Source organism: Ceratotherium simum, chromosome 24 (assembly GCF_057802395.1).
Source record: "Ceratotherium simum simum isolate JZ-2026a chromosome 24, ASM5780239v1, whole genome shotgun sequence".
Taxonomy (NCBI): domain Eukaryota; kingdom Metazoa; phylum Chordata; class Mammalia; order Perissodactyla; family Rhinocerotidae; genus Ceratotherium; species Ceratotherium simum.
In genome coordinates, this window is record NC_141923.1 from 1,267,723 (window position 1) to 1,281,837 (window position 14,115).

Below are 14,115 nucleotides of genomic sequence, written 5' to 3' on the forward strand. Positions count from 1 at the left end.
TTCACAACAGGAGATGAAGCTCCCAGGAGACAAAGACCTTAAGGATCATGGGCTACAACCCAGAGATTTTCTTTATTGGAAAAGACACCAGATGAAAGACTCTTTACAGCGCAGTTGGAAAGGACCATACCAGCTACTCTTAACAAGTTAATGTGCTGCAAAAGTAAAACCCATAGACTCACGGATTCACATTTCTCATTTTTAAGAAGGCCTTCTCCACCTGAGTCTTTTTCAGCTCCTATATTGGACACCAACTTCAACTGACCAAGAAAAATACCTCCCACTAGGGTGAGAAGACAGATCTGTAGTAGACAGCTGTCCCGAGACTCCAGACCAGGCCTGTATTGCTAACCTTGTATCACCTCGTTTAGATCTTTCTAATGTTAGACCTTATATAATTGCAACACTAATCAATTTCTAGATTGCCTTACCTTTTTACGTTTTGACCACAATACGTTACTTTCTCCCACAACCCTATAAGATAGTTTCGAATCTAATTACAAAAACTTTTAATTAACCCAAGAAGTGCCATTTAAGGTTTTCCTGATACCATGTTTGTTGTTTCAATGCACATCTGAATGGGCCTCTGATGGCAATGTCCTCTTACAATGGACACATTCCTTTGTTACACACAAAAATCTCAGTCCAACTGTTGGATACGTGGCCAACTTCCCCTTTATAGTACATCTGGATATCCTTCATGGGTTTCTCTCTTTCATGGTGTTATTGGAAAGCTTTAAAGCAATTTGTTATATTGGAAAGATCCAATTCCAGTGTTCACAGCTTGCCCAACACTACTAATTATGACCCTGAAACATAGCCAGTAGTTCATACTATTAATGATACAGGACATGGCCACTCATTTCCTGTTACTCAGACCATCCGATTATCCCTACAATTTACAAATAAACAAAAGAAAACAGATAGTACAGTGAGGACTATGGGCGGTTTTACACAAATATGGGATGTATATCCCCTGAGTCAGTTCAGAATACTATCATACTTAAAGAAAGTGATTGGTTTGGAACACACTGGTCTCAAAAGACAGGCATTTATTGGGTGACTCCTAATGGAACTCAAAGCTTATTTGAAACAAACCTGTGGTCTTGGCTACCGCCTGGATGGCTAGGACACTGCACTCTGGGCTTCGCTTAGATGCAGGGAAGGATCTGCCCTGGTCTAAAATCTGCTCTCAATCTTCCTCTCAGTAAGGCCAAGTGGGCTCACTCAGTGTTCCACTAGTATGACCACGTAGCCACCATATTTATTGCTTCTTTGGGGCTAGAAGATGTCATATCACATAGAGGCTCTGACTAAATTTACTCAACAACCCTTAACCATAGTCAGGCAGGAAAAGCCTTATTAAATACCGAAAGGTCTTTAATGATAAAGACTGTGCTTCAAATTAGAATGACCTTAGATATTCTACGTGCATCCCAAGGTGGTACATGTGCAGTCATTCAAACTGAATGGTGTGTTTTTATACCTGATGGATCAGACCATGTGTCATCTCTGCTGAAGCACATGAAAAAACAGGTGAATTCCCTAAGTGATCCCACACCCAGTCTTGATTTGTTTGGTTGGCTCCCTTCAGGTATTGGTTCCCTTTTGCGATCTGGATTGCAATTCTTGTATCTGTTACTCCTTGGAATTCTTGTATTAATCATAGCATTCAAACTAATTGTTGTTTCCTTTACTCAGTCTTGTAAGGTTGGCATACAGGCTAGAGTAATGATTGCTCAGAGACATAAGATGGTCGATCATGTTACAACCCTGATGAATTTCCTTTTCTGATAAATACTATGCCTAAGAACTCGTTTTTAAATTAATCATTTCAAATATTGAATTATCATCCTTGTTACTGTACCTGTTCCATAATTGTACACAATGTAGCCTAAGGACTCATGTAAAAGCACCCATACAATGTTTGTGTGACAATCTAAAGTCAACTGAAAATGTGTATAACCTTTGAATTGCTTCCTCTGTTAATATACGTCTACTCTTGTTCACCTATTTGCCCCCAAAGTAGAAACTGGGCAGATAAATAAGATAAAAACCTAACACCGAGGGACATAATGGACCCAGGGCAGGCAGCAACCACTCTGGCCACCGAGGGGTAATATTTTGATCATCAATGCTACCTATCAAAAGATTAGCAATAAAAAGGGGAAAAATGATAAATAAATGAAAAGGAATAAGAAAAGTTGATATATTGTGGTTTATAAGGAAGGTATTTGGTTTCAAACTAATTCAGCCTGACCTCGGTTTCCAGAAAGACCTGACGTGGGCTGTTGAGCATGAATTCTACATATACTGTAAACATTTACAGTCACCCAAAGCTGAGAATAATGCCCTCAAAGATAGGGATGTATGCCTCACCCCCATATCAGCATCTCTTCTTACATAAACATTTCTCCCCAGAAACTGAGGATTCACTACTGACCTTCTGTGCTCACCCCGAGACCACTGACCTGATGTGCAATAAGCACCTTGCGACTGTAGTAGAAGAGACATTCCTGTTATATTTGATGCCTGTTCCTTGTTCCAAGATGGTGTATAAGCACGCTGTGCACCCTAAATAGTCAGAGTGCTTCATTCTTTGGTGACAGTTGTTCTTCCTGGCTATCTAGTTCTGTGATTGGTTCATATAATAAATTCACCCCAGTTTTAACTTATAGATTGATTATGGATTATTTGCGTCAACATTTCGCTGACCGCAAACTACAGTTAAGTGTGATTCTTAGTCAACGGTAGCGATGATCACAGCTTGCAGAGCTGGTGACCAGTGGCCCACGTCATGAATCGAGGGTGGCCTGCCTTAAGTGGGAGAGATGGCAGAAACCTGCGAGATCGGTGGAGAGGAAGCTGGGCTGGAGGAGCCGGGAGTGTGCGGTGGATTTATCAAGAATTCCTCCTGGGAGGGACCAGAGGGCTCTCCCTTCACCAAGGCTGTGGCCAATGGCATTGTGCAAAGTGGCCACAGCAAGATTTCTAGGACTACAGGATCCTTCATCACCTGGCCATGCCCCATGCAGAGGGAGGGTTCATTTCCCTCCCTGGAACCCAGGGCCTATGTGACGCCCTCCATGGGGACAGGGCCCCAGAGGGGCTGTGGCTGGATCTCTGAGAGTGAGATAGAGCTTCTCCTGGGAGTCAGGCCCAGGCACTGAGCAGCAGTCCACTTACGCAAAAGAGTAGGGCTGGGGAATCCCCACAGAGAGCCTCATGAAGACAGAGCAGGAACACAGCAGCCCAGGCACTGGAATCCAGGCGGAGCCTTCCAGAACCTCACTAATGTGGGTGGAGCAGAGAGGAGTGCCCCCCTCCCACAGAGCCTTGCACCACCTGCAGGCTGCCAACACCCCAACAAAGTCAGCGGGCCAATTGTGCAAGCCTCTTGCTGTGCAGTGGCCCACTGCACACCCATGAGCCACCAGACTAGGATTTGGGACCTGGATGTGGGTACTTCTCTGAGAAAACCCCCAACTGTGGCAAGTGGTGTGAGGACTTGATGACAGGGGAGGTGGAGGGACCCAGAAGAGACTGTTGGAGTGGGGTGGCTCTGGGGACACCCAAGGTCAAAGAGTGCTGCAAACAACAGTGGGTTGGAGGGCCGGCTCCCCTCCTGTGTCTGAGATCACCTCCTAGAAGGTTCGCTTTCTACGGCCTTGGACTCTGCTCCCAGCCCACCTGAAGGGGCCAAAACACAAGCCTCTGTCCACTGACCACTTGGAAGAAGCCAGGCCTGATGCCCCCCAGTCACCTTTCGGGCCCCTGGCACTTCTGGGGTGCCTGCCAAGGTGCCTCCCAGGGATCCCCGACCCAAGACCTAACGTGGAAGATGCGAGGCAGCCCAGAGATGTACACAGAGCCTGGGGTGAGCCACGGCACTCCAAGACACAATACACTGAGGGTCCGTGTCCCCGCACAAACGGGATGGCTGAGTCTTGGCTCACACACAGGAGGACAGGGACTGCACGCTGTCTTTTAGATGGAGGAGCACGTTCGGGCCCCAGTGACACCGTGAACTCTGTGCTTGCACCTCAGACTTCGGTCTGTCCCCCGCAAGACAGCTGTGACCGGGAGAATAGCTTCCCTCTGACTCTGGGTGTTGCATCATCCTTCTGTCAGAGATCCAGCAGCTGATAGAGCCCGAGAGGGAAGAAAGGAAGAGGCAGGGACCCAGAGGAAGACAGCTTTCTACTCGGGAGGCCATCCTGGTGGGTGGACAGGACGAGACGCTGGTCTGGGCTGTGGGCTGTGAGCAGGACAGCCTGTGTCCACACGGCGCGTTGACCCAGACAGAGAGAGGTGCCCACTAGGGCTCAGGAGACCAGATGGCCCCAGAGAGGCCTGGGTACCCCGGACTGTGGTGGGGCCAAGAGGCATAATCCCTGTGGCTTAGAGCAAAGAGCAACACAAGAGGCCAGATTTCCGGCACTCTCCCCTGGGTCCCAGGCACCCACCTCACCCCACTGTCACACACCCAGGTGAGGCAGCCTCGGACATGTCTGGACTCCCCCCAGGCCCTCTGGGACACAAACCACCCAGAAGAAAAGAGAACTTCAGGAAGCAAGCTGTGCCCGCTGGTTTCAGTCCCGTTCTTAGTCTTTGCGGGGCTCTCGGGAGGCGTTCACACCTCTGGGAACCGGCTATGAACTCCAAGGAGCCAGGCAGTGGGCACAGAGCGCAAGGCAGCAAGTAGCCACATGTGCCTAGGGCCAGAACAGATAGGGTGCTAGGGCTCCTTAGAGACCCAGGCTGGGCTGCGGAGGAGCTGACTCGAAGTCCCCCACCCTCGGTGAGTGGGGTCCCCACAGAGGAGGAGGAGGGAGTGGAGTGGGGACAGTGGAAACAGCTACAGAAGCTGAGGAGAGACCAAAACCTCAGGGATGTCACAGAGGGGCTCGAGCAGCTGAGCCAGCATGGAGGAAGGCAGGCTGCCCACAGGCCAGAGCGCCAACCCAGAGCCAGCACCAGGGAGCCATGGGCAGGGGCCCACACAAACAGAGCTGGATATGTTGAGAGCAAAGGATGTCAACTTTGAGGAACGTGATGGGCTGGGAGTCCTGAAGCCTGAGGGCTGGACTTGGCCAGCTGTGCTGAGGGAAGGGTCAGGCAGAAGCTGAGCTGCTGCAGGACGGATGCCCAGATGGACAGACGGGTTTGAGCACAGGACACATGGAGGCGACTGGCTCAGCACAGGTGAGGAAGAGGAACCCCAGGTGGCCTAAGGGTCCTGTCCAGGCCATTGGAGACAGCTCGGGCCCCAGGGCAGGGTCAGAGATGCGGCAATAGGTCCTGGGCTACGACCATGGCAAAGGGCGGCAGGTGAGCCAGGAACAGAGCAGAAGGGGCCAGCGTGGTCTCCCATGTGATCAGAACTCAGAGAGCACAGGGCTGAGCAGGAGCTCAGTGGGCTATAGGAGGGGCGTTGGGAGCCAGGCAGTGAGGGTCAGGAGCGGGAGTTGGGGCTCCAGGGGCTGCAAGCTGGTGGTCACAGGGCAGCTGACCCAGCAATTGGACAGAGTAAGGTCCAGAGGGGCTCCCAGATGGGGATTCCAAGGGTGTTGTGGGGCGAGGAGAGGGTGAGGCCCAGCTGGGGCCATGAGCTCCTTCGGGAGGGGCCTAGGGCAGGCGTTATGCCAAGGAAGAGCTGGCCAGAGATGGAGTGGTCACCTGGTGGCTACAGGAGGCAAAGCCCAGTGCTGGAAAAAGAATGAGTCCAGGAACAAGGGCAACCCTGGGCTGAGGGCTCTGCAACAGGCAGTAGGGGACAGAGGCAGCACTGGGGAGACCCAGAAGTCCTTGGCTGAGCTCAGGGAACTGTGGGAGGGGGGATGTAGGGCAGGAGGCATACAGAGCTGCTGTGGACCAGTGGCTCCAGGGATGAGAGGCAGAGCGGCTACAGGTGAGCAGGGGAGGTGGGAGGGCCCAAGGGGCAGACCCTGCCCCAGGAGCTCCTGAGGGGCAGTCAAAGCAGCTATAGGTGAGCTGGGGCTGGTGGAAAGGCAGGAGGGCCAGGGGGCTGCCCTGGAAGTCCAGGGTGGGCAAGCAGAGCTTCACAGGTGAGCAGAGGTAGGTGGGAGGGTAGGACAGGGCAGGGGCTGCTCAGAAGCTCTGGCAGAGCAGGCAGAGCTTGGCAGGTGAGCAGAGACAGGTGGGAGGGCTGGAGGGACACGGGCTGCTCAGAAGCTCCAGGGGAGCAGACAGAGCTTGGCTGGGGGGCAGGAGGATGGGAGGGCACAGCGGGGCAGAGGACTGCCCAGGAACTTAGGGGACGAAGGGCAGTGGACCTGAGCTAGACAGAGACCTCAGCTGGTGGGAGCTGAACAGCTACAGGGAGCAGGGACAGCTAGGGCTCAGGGGTCTCAGGTGTCCTCCCTTTGCAGAAGGAGAGTGTCAACCAGTTGAGTTGCCAGCTGGATGGTGAGTTGGGATGGAGGGGGACCCTGGGTTGGAAGGTTTCTGGGGCTGAAGGGGCAGGGAGGCAGCCCTGAGGGGACCCGATGGGATGCAGTCCCTGGGTCCAGGGGCACTAGCCCTCTTCCAGCAAGCTTGTGGGGATATGGGACAGGAGAACCAGACATGCGGAAGCAGTGTGGGGTGGCACAAGTCAGTGGACCTGGAGGACAGAAGGGTGAGGGGCCCATTGGGGACCTGATCCTTGGCTGCCAGCCTGGGGAGAGTCCATGCAGGGCCCTGGGGCTGAGCTCCCAGGGTCCGTGCAGAACCCTGAGGAGTCAGGGTCACAGGGGACAGGCCTCGCCCGGGTGTGTGGGTAGAGGGTGCACCCCGACCTGCACTGGGGCCTGTGGATGCTGGCACCGAGGGGAGAGGAGGACCAAGGGCAGTGCTCAGCTCCCACCCAAGCTGAGGGGCAGGCTGGCTAGGGAAGGACCACGGCTGGAGGAGGACTCTGGAGTGAGCAAGGAGCTGGACAGGACCAAGAGCAGGGATGGCGGAGGGCGGGGGGCTCTGGGAGGGAGGGGCCGGAGGTGAGCTCAGGATGCCATGCCAGGAGGACCTGAGGATGGACGGTGAGCCCAGAGGCAGATTTAGGAGTCTGGGCTGGGGGGCCACAGGGACGGGAGGGGAGCGGGAAAAGGAGACTCCCAGAGACGGGCTCCAGGGAAGGGAGAGGGTCTGGGGAAGAGATTGGGTCCAGGGCAGGGACAGCGCACAGGGCAGGGACAGGGTCAGGGCAGGGTCGGGGAGGAGGGCCCGTGGCATCTTGGCTGCAGAGCTGACTCAGAAGACACGGAGCCTGGCAAGCAGAGACAGGCCATGGTAAGGGCTGAGGAGCAGACACAGGCAATGTGGGTCAGAGACCCACCTCACTCAAAGAGATACCAGCTCACCCAGGGCAGGGCCAAGTTTGGTCAATAAGACAAAGGGCTTGGGGGGCCAGCAGAAACCGACCAGAAGTAGGCGTCTCTGATCAGGGTTCCAACCAAGGGCTCGGTCAGGCTGGCCACCCGTTGAAGGCCTGATGGGGGACGAGGGGACAGGGGCCCCAGGGGGCTCTAATCTGGTGGTCATCCAGTGCTGACTGGGCTGACCCGTCCAGAGCCTGTGGCTGCAGAGGCACCTGGTCCTGGGGGACGGGGAACCACCAGGGCCTCTACTCTGCAGACTTTCTGGAAGCACATGGGCACTGGGCTCAGCGCTGCTCCAGGACCCTCACAGGGTGAGGCCCTGGTGGTCACACGGCCTCCTCTCTTGCAGCCTCTACCACGGCTCCAAAGGTCTTCCCTCTGGCTCCCTGCAGTGGGAAGACATCTGAGTCCACGGTGGCCCTGGGCTGCCTGGTCTCCAGCTACTTCCCAGAGCCGGTGACCGTGTCCTGGAACTCGGGCGCCCTGACCAGCGGCGTGCACACCTTCCCATCCATCCTGCAGTCCTCGGGGCTCTACTCCCTCAGCAGCATGGTGACCGTACCTGCCAGCAGCTTGGAGGGCCAGACCTACACCTGCAATGTAGCCCACCCGGCCAGCAGCACCAAGGTGGACAAGAGAGTCGGTGAGAGGAGGGGCCACATGGAGGGTGTTCCCTACGAGACAGGCCCGGGGTCAGCCCTCCTGCCTGGACCCCAGGGCAGTAGGGGAGGCCTCCTAAGCTCAGGGAGGGGTCCTCTGGGCATTTCCGCCATGCCCAGGGTGGGGGCAGGCTGAACACCCCTAACCCAGCCCCTGGGCCTGCAGAGGTGGGCGCTGGTCTCAGATCTGCCAAAACCTAGCCCTGACCGAAGCCCACCCAAAGGCCGTCTCCCTCCAGCCCCACTAACCCCAGTCTGCTCTCTCTGCAGTCATAAAAGACCCGAATTCCTGCAGCAAGCCTCCCGAATGCCCAGGTGAGTCAGCCGGGCCTGACCCCCCACCCCCGAGAGGTGGTAGAGCACAGGCAGGGCCCGTGGAGGGATGTACACCCGAGAAGAGGCTCGTCCAGGTGCTGACCACTCCCCCATGTCTCCCACCCCAGTTCCAGGAGGGCCTAGGGTCTTCATCTTCCCTCCAAAACCCAAGGACACACTCATGATCTCTCGAACTCCCGAGGTCACCTGCGTGGTGGTGGATGTGAGCCCGGAAAACCCTAATGTCCAGTTCAACTGGTATGTGGATGGCAAAGAGGTGCACACGGCCAAGACAAAGCCAAAGGAGGATCAGTTCAATGGCACCCAGCGGGTGGTCAGCGTCCTCCCCATACAGCACCAGGACTGGCTTAGTGGAAAGGAGTTCAAGTGTAAGGTCAACAACGAAGCCCTCCCAGCCCCCATTGAGAGGATCATCATGAAGGACAAAGGTGAGAGTAGGACAGACGGCTGAGGGGAGGGTCCCGAGGGGCCCTCAAGGGAGTGACCATCTGTACTGATCACCTGGACCCACAGGGCCGGCCCGGGAGCCACAGGTGTACGTCCTGCCCCCACACCAGGATGAGCTGGCCAAGGGCACAGTCAGCGTGACCTGCCTGGTCAAAGACTTCTACCCACCTGACATCGACGTCGAGTGGCAGAGCAACAGGCAGACAGAGCCAGAGGGCAAGTACAGCACCACCCCGCCACAGCTGGATGGCGATGGGTCCTACTTCCTGTACAGCAAGCTCTCGGTGGAGACAAACAGGTGGAAGCAGGGAGTCAAGTTCACGTGTGGGGTGATGCATGAGGCTCTCCACAATCACTACACGGAGAAAATCATCTCCCAGTCTCCGGGTAAATGAGCCACATGCCTGACACTCCTGAGAGCCCTCCCTGCCTCCCTGCGGGCTCTCAGGGTCCCACGAGGACACTGAGCCCCCACCACCGTGTACATACCTCCAGGGCCCCCTGGCATGAAATAAAGCACCCAGCATGGCCCTGGGACCCTGCGACGCTGTCATGGTTCTTTCCGAGGCAGAGCTAAAGTGCTCGCCCAGGCCTGAAGGGGACAGGGCAGCCGAGTTCTGAGACCACAATTGTCACCATTAGGGGAGAGACATGGTCCCACTCAGCCTGGACCCAGAGCTCTGGGCTGTGCAGGATGCCCAGGACGGTTGGAGGGGCTGCCCGAGGAGGGAAGGGGGCTTTGCCATTGGCGGCAGCTCCTCTGGGCCTCCCTCAGCTAGCAGCTGCTTGGGGCTGGAGTGTGGCCACGGAACACTCAGGGAAATGCGTGCACAGGCTGTCCCTCCTCTGTAGGATCCCAAGCTCTGGGACAGTGGCCTGTCCTTGTCCCCCGGGGTTCCCTGTCCACTGGATCACTTGAGAGGCGCACCTGGTGGCTCTGGCCTCACAGGACACTTCCCTGGCCCCTGGTGTGGGGACAGGCTCTCCTTTGCCCTCGGGCACTCCAGGATCAGGCCACCACCCTCTCACAGGTGAGGTGGCTCTGCCAGACCTAGTCCTGCCTGGGGCCAGGCCTGTCCATTCATGGGGACACTCACTCCTGGACCCCAAAGGCGCAGAGGCAGGTGGACCTGAGTTCCCAGAGAAGGGATGGTCCCTGAAGCCCCAGTGGACACTGAGCCCAAACCCACTGAAAACAAGCCCCTGTGAACGAGCAGTGCCAGCCCATACGTCACCTCCACATACACACGCACACATTCAGGCCTTACACACTGGGGATCACACAAGGGCAGCCTGCACATGCCCAACAGAGCATAGATCCCAGTCTCCTGAACCCTCATCGTGGACACCAGAGGGTCCCCACAGCCTCCAACACCCCGGGGGCTGCTCAGGCCTCATCCTCACACTGGCCACACTGACCAGCTCTGACAACTGGCCCTCCGCGTCCCCAGGGCACATACACCCCCACCCTGACACACAGAAATTCCCCCACACCCAGCTTATGCCCAGCACTCCTACCACTCATGTTCTGGGGACACACCCAGGGGCTCCACTGTGGACAGGCTCTGCTGACCTTCCGCTCTCAGGGCCTAGTCCCCGGGAGAGACGAGGTGGGGCCTGAGCCTCTGTCCTGCAGACTTCGGGGTGCCTTCTCCCCAGAGGGCCCCAGTGCAGGGCAGAGCAGAGGAGAGGGCTGGTCCCCACTGGCCAGGCTGAGATCTGGATCAGGGGTGTCAGTCGTGTCTTGGGGGCCCAGTTGGAGGAACAGGTAAGCTGAGGCAAGTGCCCAGAGACTGTCCTCAGGGCCCTGCTGGCCCAGCCCAACTGGGGCTCCCACCTGCCCCGCCCACCCTGTCCCAGAGGGAATCACCCACCAAAGCCCCACCAACCCTGCACCAGGCCCCCTCGGGCAGGCACAGCACTGACCACCCCCTCCCTGTCCAGAGATGGTCCTGGATGAGAGCTGCGCCGAGACCCAGGACGGGGAGCTGGACGGGCTGTGGACCACCATCTCCATCTTCATCACACTCTTCCTGCTCAGCGTGTGCTACAGCGCCACCGTCACCCTCTTCAAGGTGGGCCAGGCCCTCCGCACGTCATCCCCTTGCTGTCACCATACTGTCCCCACACTGTACCCCTACTGTCCCGTCGTTGTCCCCTCGCCTCCCCTCCCTGTCCTCTTGCAGTCCTCACACTGTCTCCTCACACAGTCGCCTCATTTCCCATTACTGTCTCCTCACTGCTCTCTCTCCGTCCAATCACTGCCCTCACCCCTCACTGTCCCCTCACTCTCTCCATTTATCCCCTCGCTGTCACCTCACTGTCCCCACCATGTGCCCATGTCGTCCTCACCTGGACCCCCCGAGGCCAGATGGCCCCGGGTATAGGGAGGGCAGACCTGGCAGGAGGCTGGTGTTGGGGTCCAGGCCATGCTCACCCCCCTCGCCCGCCCGCTGCAGGTGAAGTGGATCTTCTCCTCAGTGGTGGAGCTGAAGCCGACCATCGTCCCCGACTACAGGAACATGATCGGGCAGGGGGCCTAGGGCCACTCCTCTTGAGCGGACATGCAGGGCCACCCCAGACCCCAGACAGGAGCCAGGTCCTTCAGTTCATTACTCTCAGCCTGCGGCTCAGACCTGCTCCATTGCCCTCTGACCTTGCCAGACTGTGACCCCACGGCTCCCTTTGGCCTGCACCCCACCCTTGGCCTCAAAGTCACCACAGACTGTCTCCTGCCCCCTGACCTCATTTGGAGAACCAAGTGGACAGCAGTTCTAACACCAAACTGAGCTGAAGGACGCCCACTGTCCCCTCTGAGCAACCACCAAGAAACACTGGGGCCATGTGGACACTGAGTCATCAGGGCCGAACATCCCTCACCAGGACTGTCCTGGGGTCGGCATGTGCCGTCACCCTGGAGGAGGTGGAGGGCCGATGAGCCCGTGTCCGTCTGGACAGGGACGGGTCTTCATGCAAACTGCATCCATGTCTGGGTTGAGGACGCAGGCTTCCAGAGAGGAGACACGTGGTTTCAGATCCTTGAGTGGGAACATCTGCTGTCAAGGCCAGGAGGACACGGGGCCATCCTACACCAACAGGGAAGCTTCTAGGCATGCCCCTAACTGTCACACGGATCATCTCCACCTGGGGAGACAGCTCAAAGGAGAGCCTGGGCCACGGCCACTGCAGGATCCCCAGGGGGTGGGGGTGGCACCACCTGGGGACGGGTGGGCATCTGGCCAGTTGGGCCTCCTGGAGAGGCGCCGGCTGACCAGGTCCCCAAGCAGACGGGATATGGCCTTGGTGGACAGAGGTGGAGGGGTGCCAGGAGAACAGGGCGGCAGGCACAGTCACCCAATACTACAGCTGGTGGGGCCTGAGTCACAGTCCACAGGAAGTACAGCTGCTCCATGAGGCAGAGGTGAGAGAAGAGACCCCCGAGGAGAGAGCCCATGGCCTTGGGGAGCCGACCAAGTGGACCAATTTCAGACCCCTGGCCTCACAACCCCTGGACCGAATCACCCCTCAGGTACTGAAGGATCTCCTAGTAGCTGTCTCTAGATCGGAAGGACAGGGATGCGCACGGCAAGGAGAGGCGGACTCCTGTCCCGAATACAGGGGGACAATGCACAGAGAGATTGTTCAAAGGAAATGCCACAGACATGGCTTGGGTAGAATTTTCCTTCTTTTTAACTTTCTGGAGCCCATTGATTTTCTTTACCGTTTCTTTACTTAAAACAAAAAAAAATCATTAAAAATTTTACTCCTCACTATGTTGACGCGCCTCGGGAACCCAGAGCCTGGCCTAGTCATGCATCAGGGACACCCTCCACACTCTCACAGCTCCATAACCTTGCAGCCCTCCCTCCCCTCCAGCCCTCTGGTCTCCTCCACCCCTGGGGTTCCGTGTGGGAGGAAGGCGGCCCAGAAACAGGGCAATTATGAGGGGCGAGGTGGCTGACAGTGCCTGGTGGGGAGCAGGGCCAGCCTGGGGGCTGGGAGCAGGAGGAGCTTCCAGCACTGGCTGTGGCCAGAAGCAAGACCCCCATGCTGGGTGTGTATGAGTCAGCATGGCTGCTGCAACGCCCAGGCTGGGCGGCCTGAACAACAGACATTTGTTCTGTCACACGTCTGGAGGCTGCACGTCCCAGAGCAGGTGTCAGCAGAGTGGGGTTCTGCTGAGGCCTCTCTCCTGGCTGTGTAGACGGCCTCTTCTCCCCGTGTCCTCGCCCTGACATCCCTCTGTTAGTGTCTGTGCCCTGACCCCTCTTCTTATAGGACAGCAGTCACACTGGATTAGGGCCCAGCCTACTGACCCCATTTTAACTTATTACCTCCTGAAAGATCCCTTCTCCGGAGACAGCCACATTCTGAAGTCCTAGGGGTCGGCGATACAATATATGAATTTGAGGAACACAATTCACCCCCAAACAGGGGAATTAGGACCAGAAACACACAAACGCAGTGCCCTTTCACCACACACTCAGGTATCCAACATGAGTACTTAACGCTGCCTCGCAACCCAAGTGTCTGCGCAGGCTGGTCCCTTCTCCTAGTGTTCCTTCCGTCTACACACCTGGCAAATTCTACACACCCATCTTTTAGCTCTGAGCACCACACCTCCTCCTCTGTCAGTCTTCCCTAATGCACCCAGCAGAATGCACCCACCCTCCCCCGGCCTGTGTCTGTGCTGGTCTCTCCCAGTCCGTAGCCACCTGCGTCCATCTCCCCAGACGTGAAGTACATGATCCTGCAAACAGTGACTTAAGGATGCTGTGATAAGTGCTGTGAGCAGAAAGCGTGGGGCTGTAAGGCCACACAACAGAAGAGGTTGAGGGAAGCTGTCCCAGGGGAGCGCCCTGACCCAGAGCCCTGGAGGAACCGGGTGGCCAGAATCCCTCGGGTCTGCTCCTCAACACTTGGTCTCCCGTCCTCTCCTCGACCCAGAATAAGTGGGGCCATGGGGAGAACACATTTGCGACACGTTAGAGGACAGGTTTTAACATGGTGATCACGACTCTCATATAGACAGATAATGAACACATTTCAAAGACTTTAACAACTACAATTAAGGGATTATAACCAGGTCAAAGTAGAATTAAAAGTCTCTCACTGATATAGTGGAATCAAGAATGCTAAAAAGAGTTTAACAACAGATGTATTTTCTTTTTTTTTTTTTTTTTTTTTTAAAGATTTTATTTATTCAGTTTTTTCCCCCCAAAGCCCCAGTAGATAGTTGTATGTCATAGGTTCACATCCTTCTAGTTGCTGTACGTGGGACTCGGCCTCACGTT

At 56.4% G+C, this 14,115-nt stretch overlaps 1 gene segment (V, D, J or C); it reads left to right on the forward strand.

Annotated features, from left to right (window-relative positions):
• The first annotated feature begins 6,958 nt into the window (after window positions 1–6,958).
• On the forward strand, window positions 6,959–12,515 carry LOC101394571 (immunoglobulin heavy constant gamma 2-like). The segment is given in 7 exon segments: window positions 6,959–7,040; window positions 7,729–8,022; window positions 8,309–8,353; window positions 8,482–8,802; window positions 8,888–9,208; window positions 10,766–10,896; window positions 11,281–12,515. Coding segments are annotated over 7 exon segments (1,278 nt in total).
• The last annotated feature ends 1,600 nt before the right edge of the window (window positions 12,516–14,115 follow it).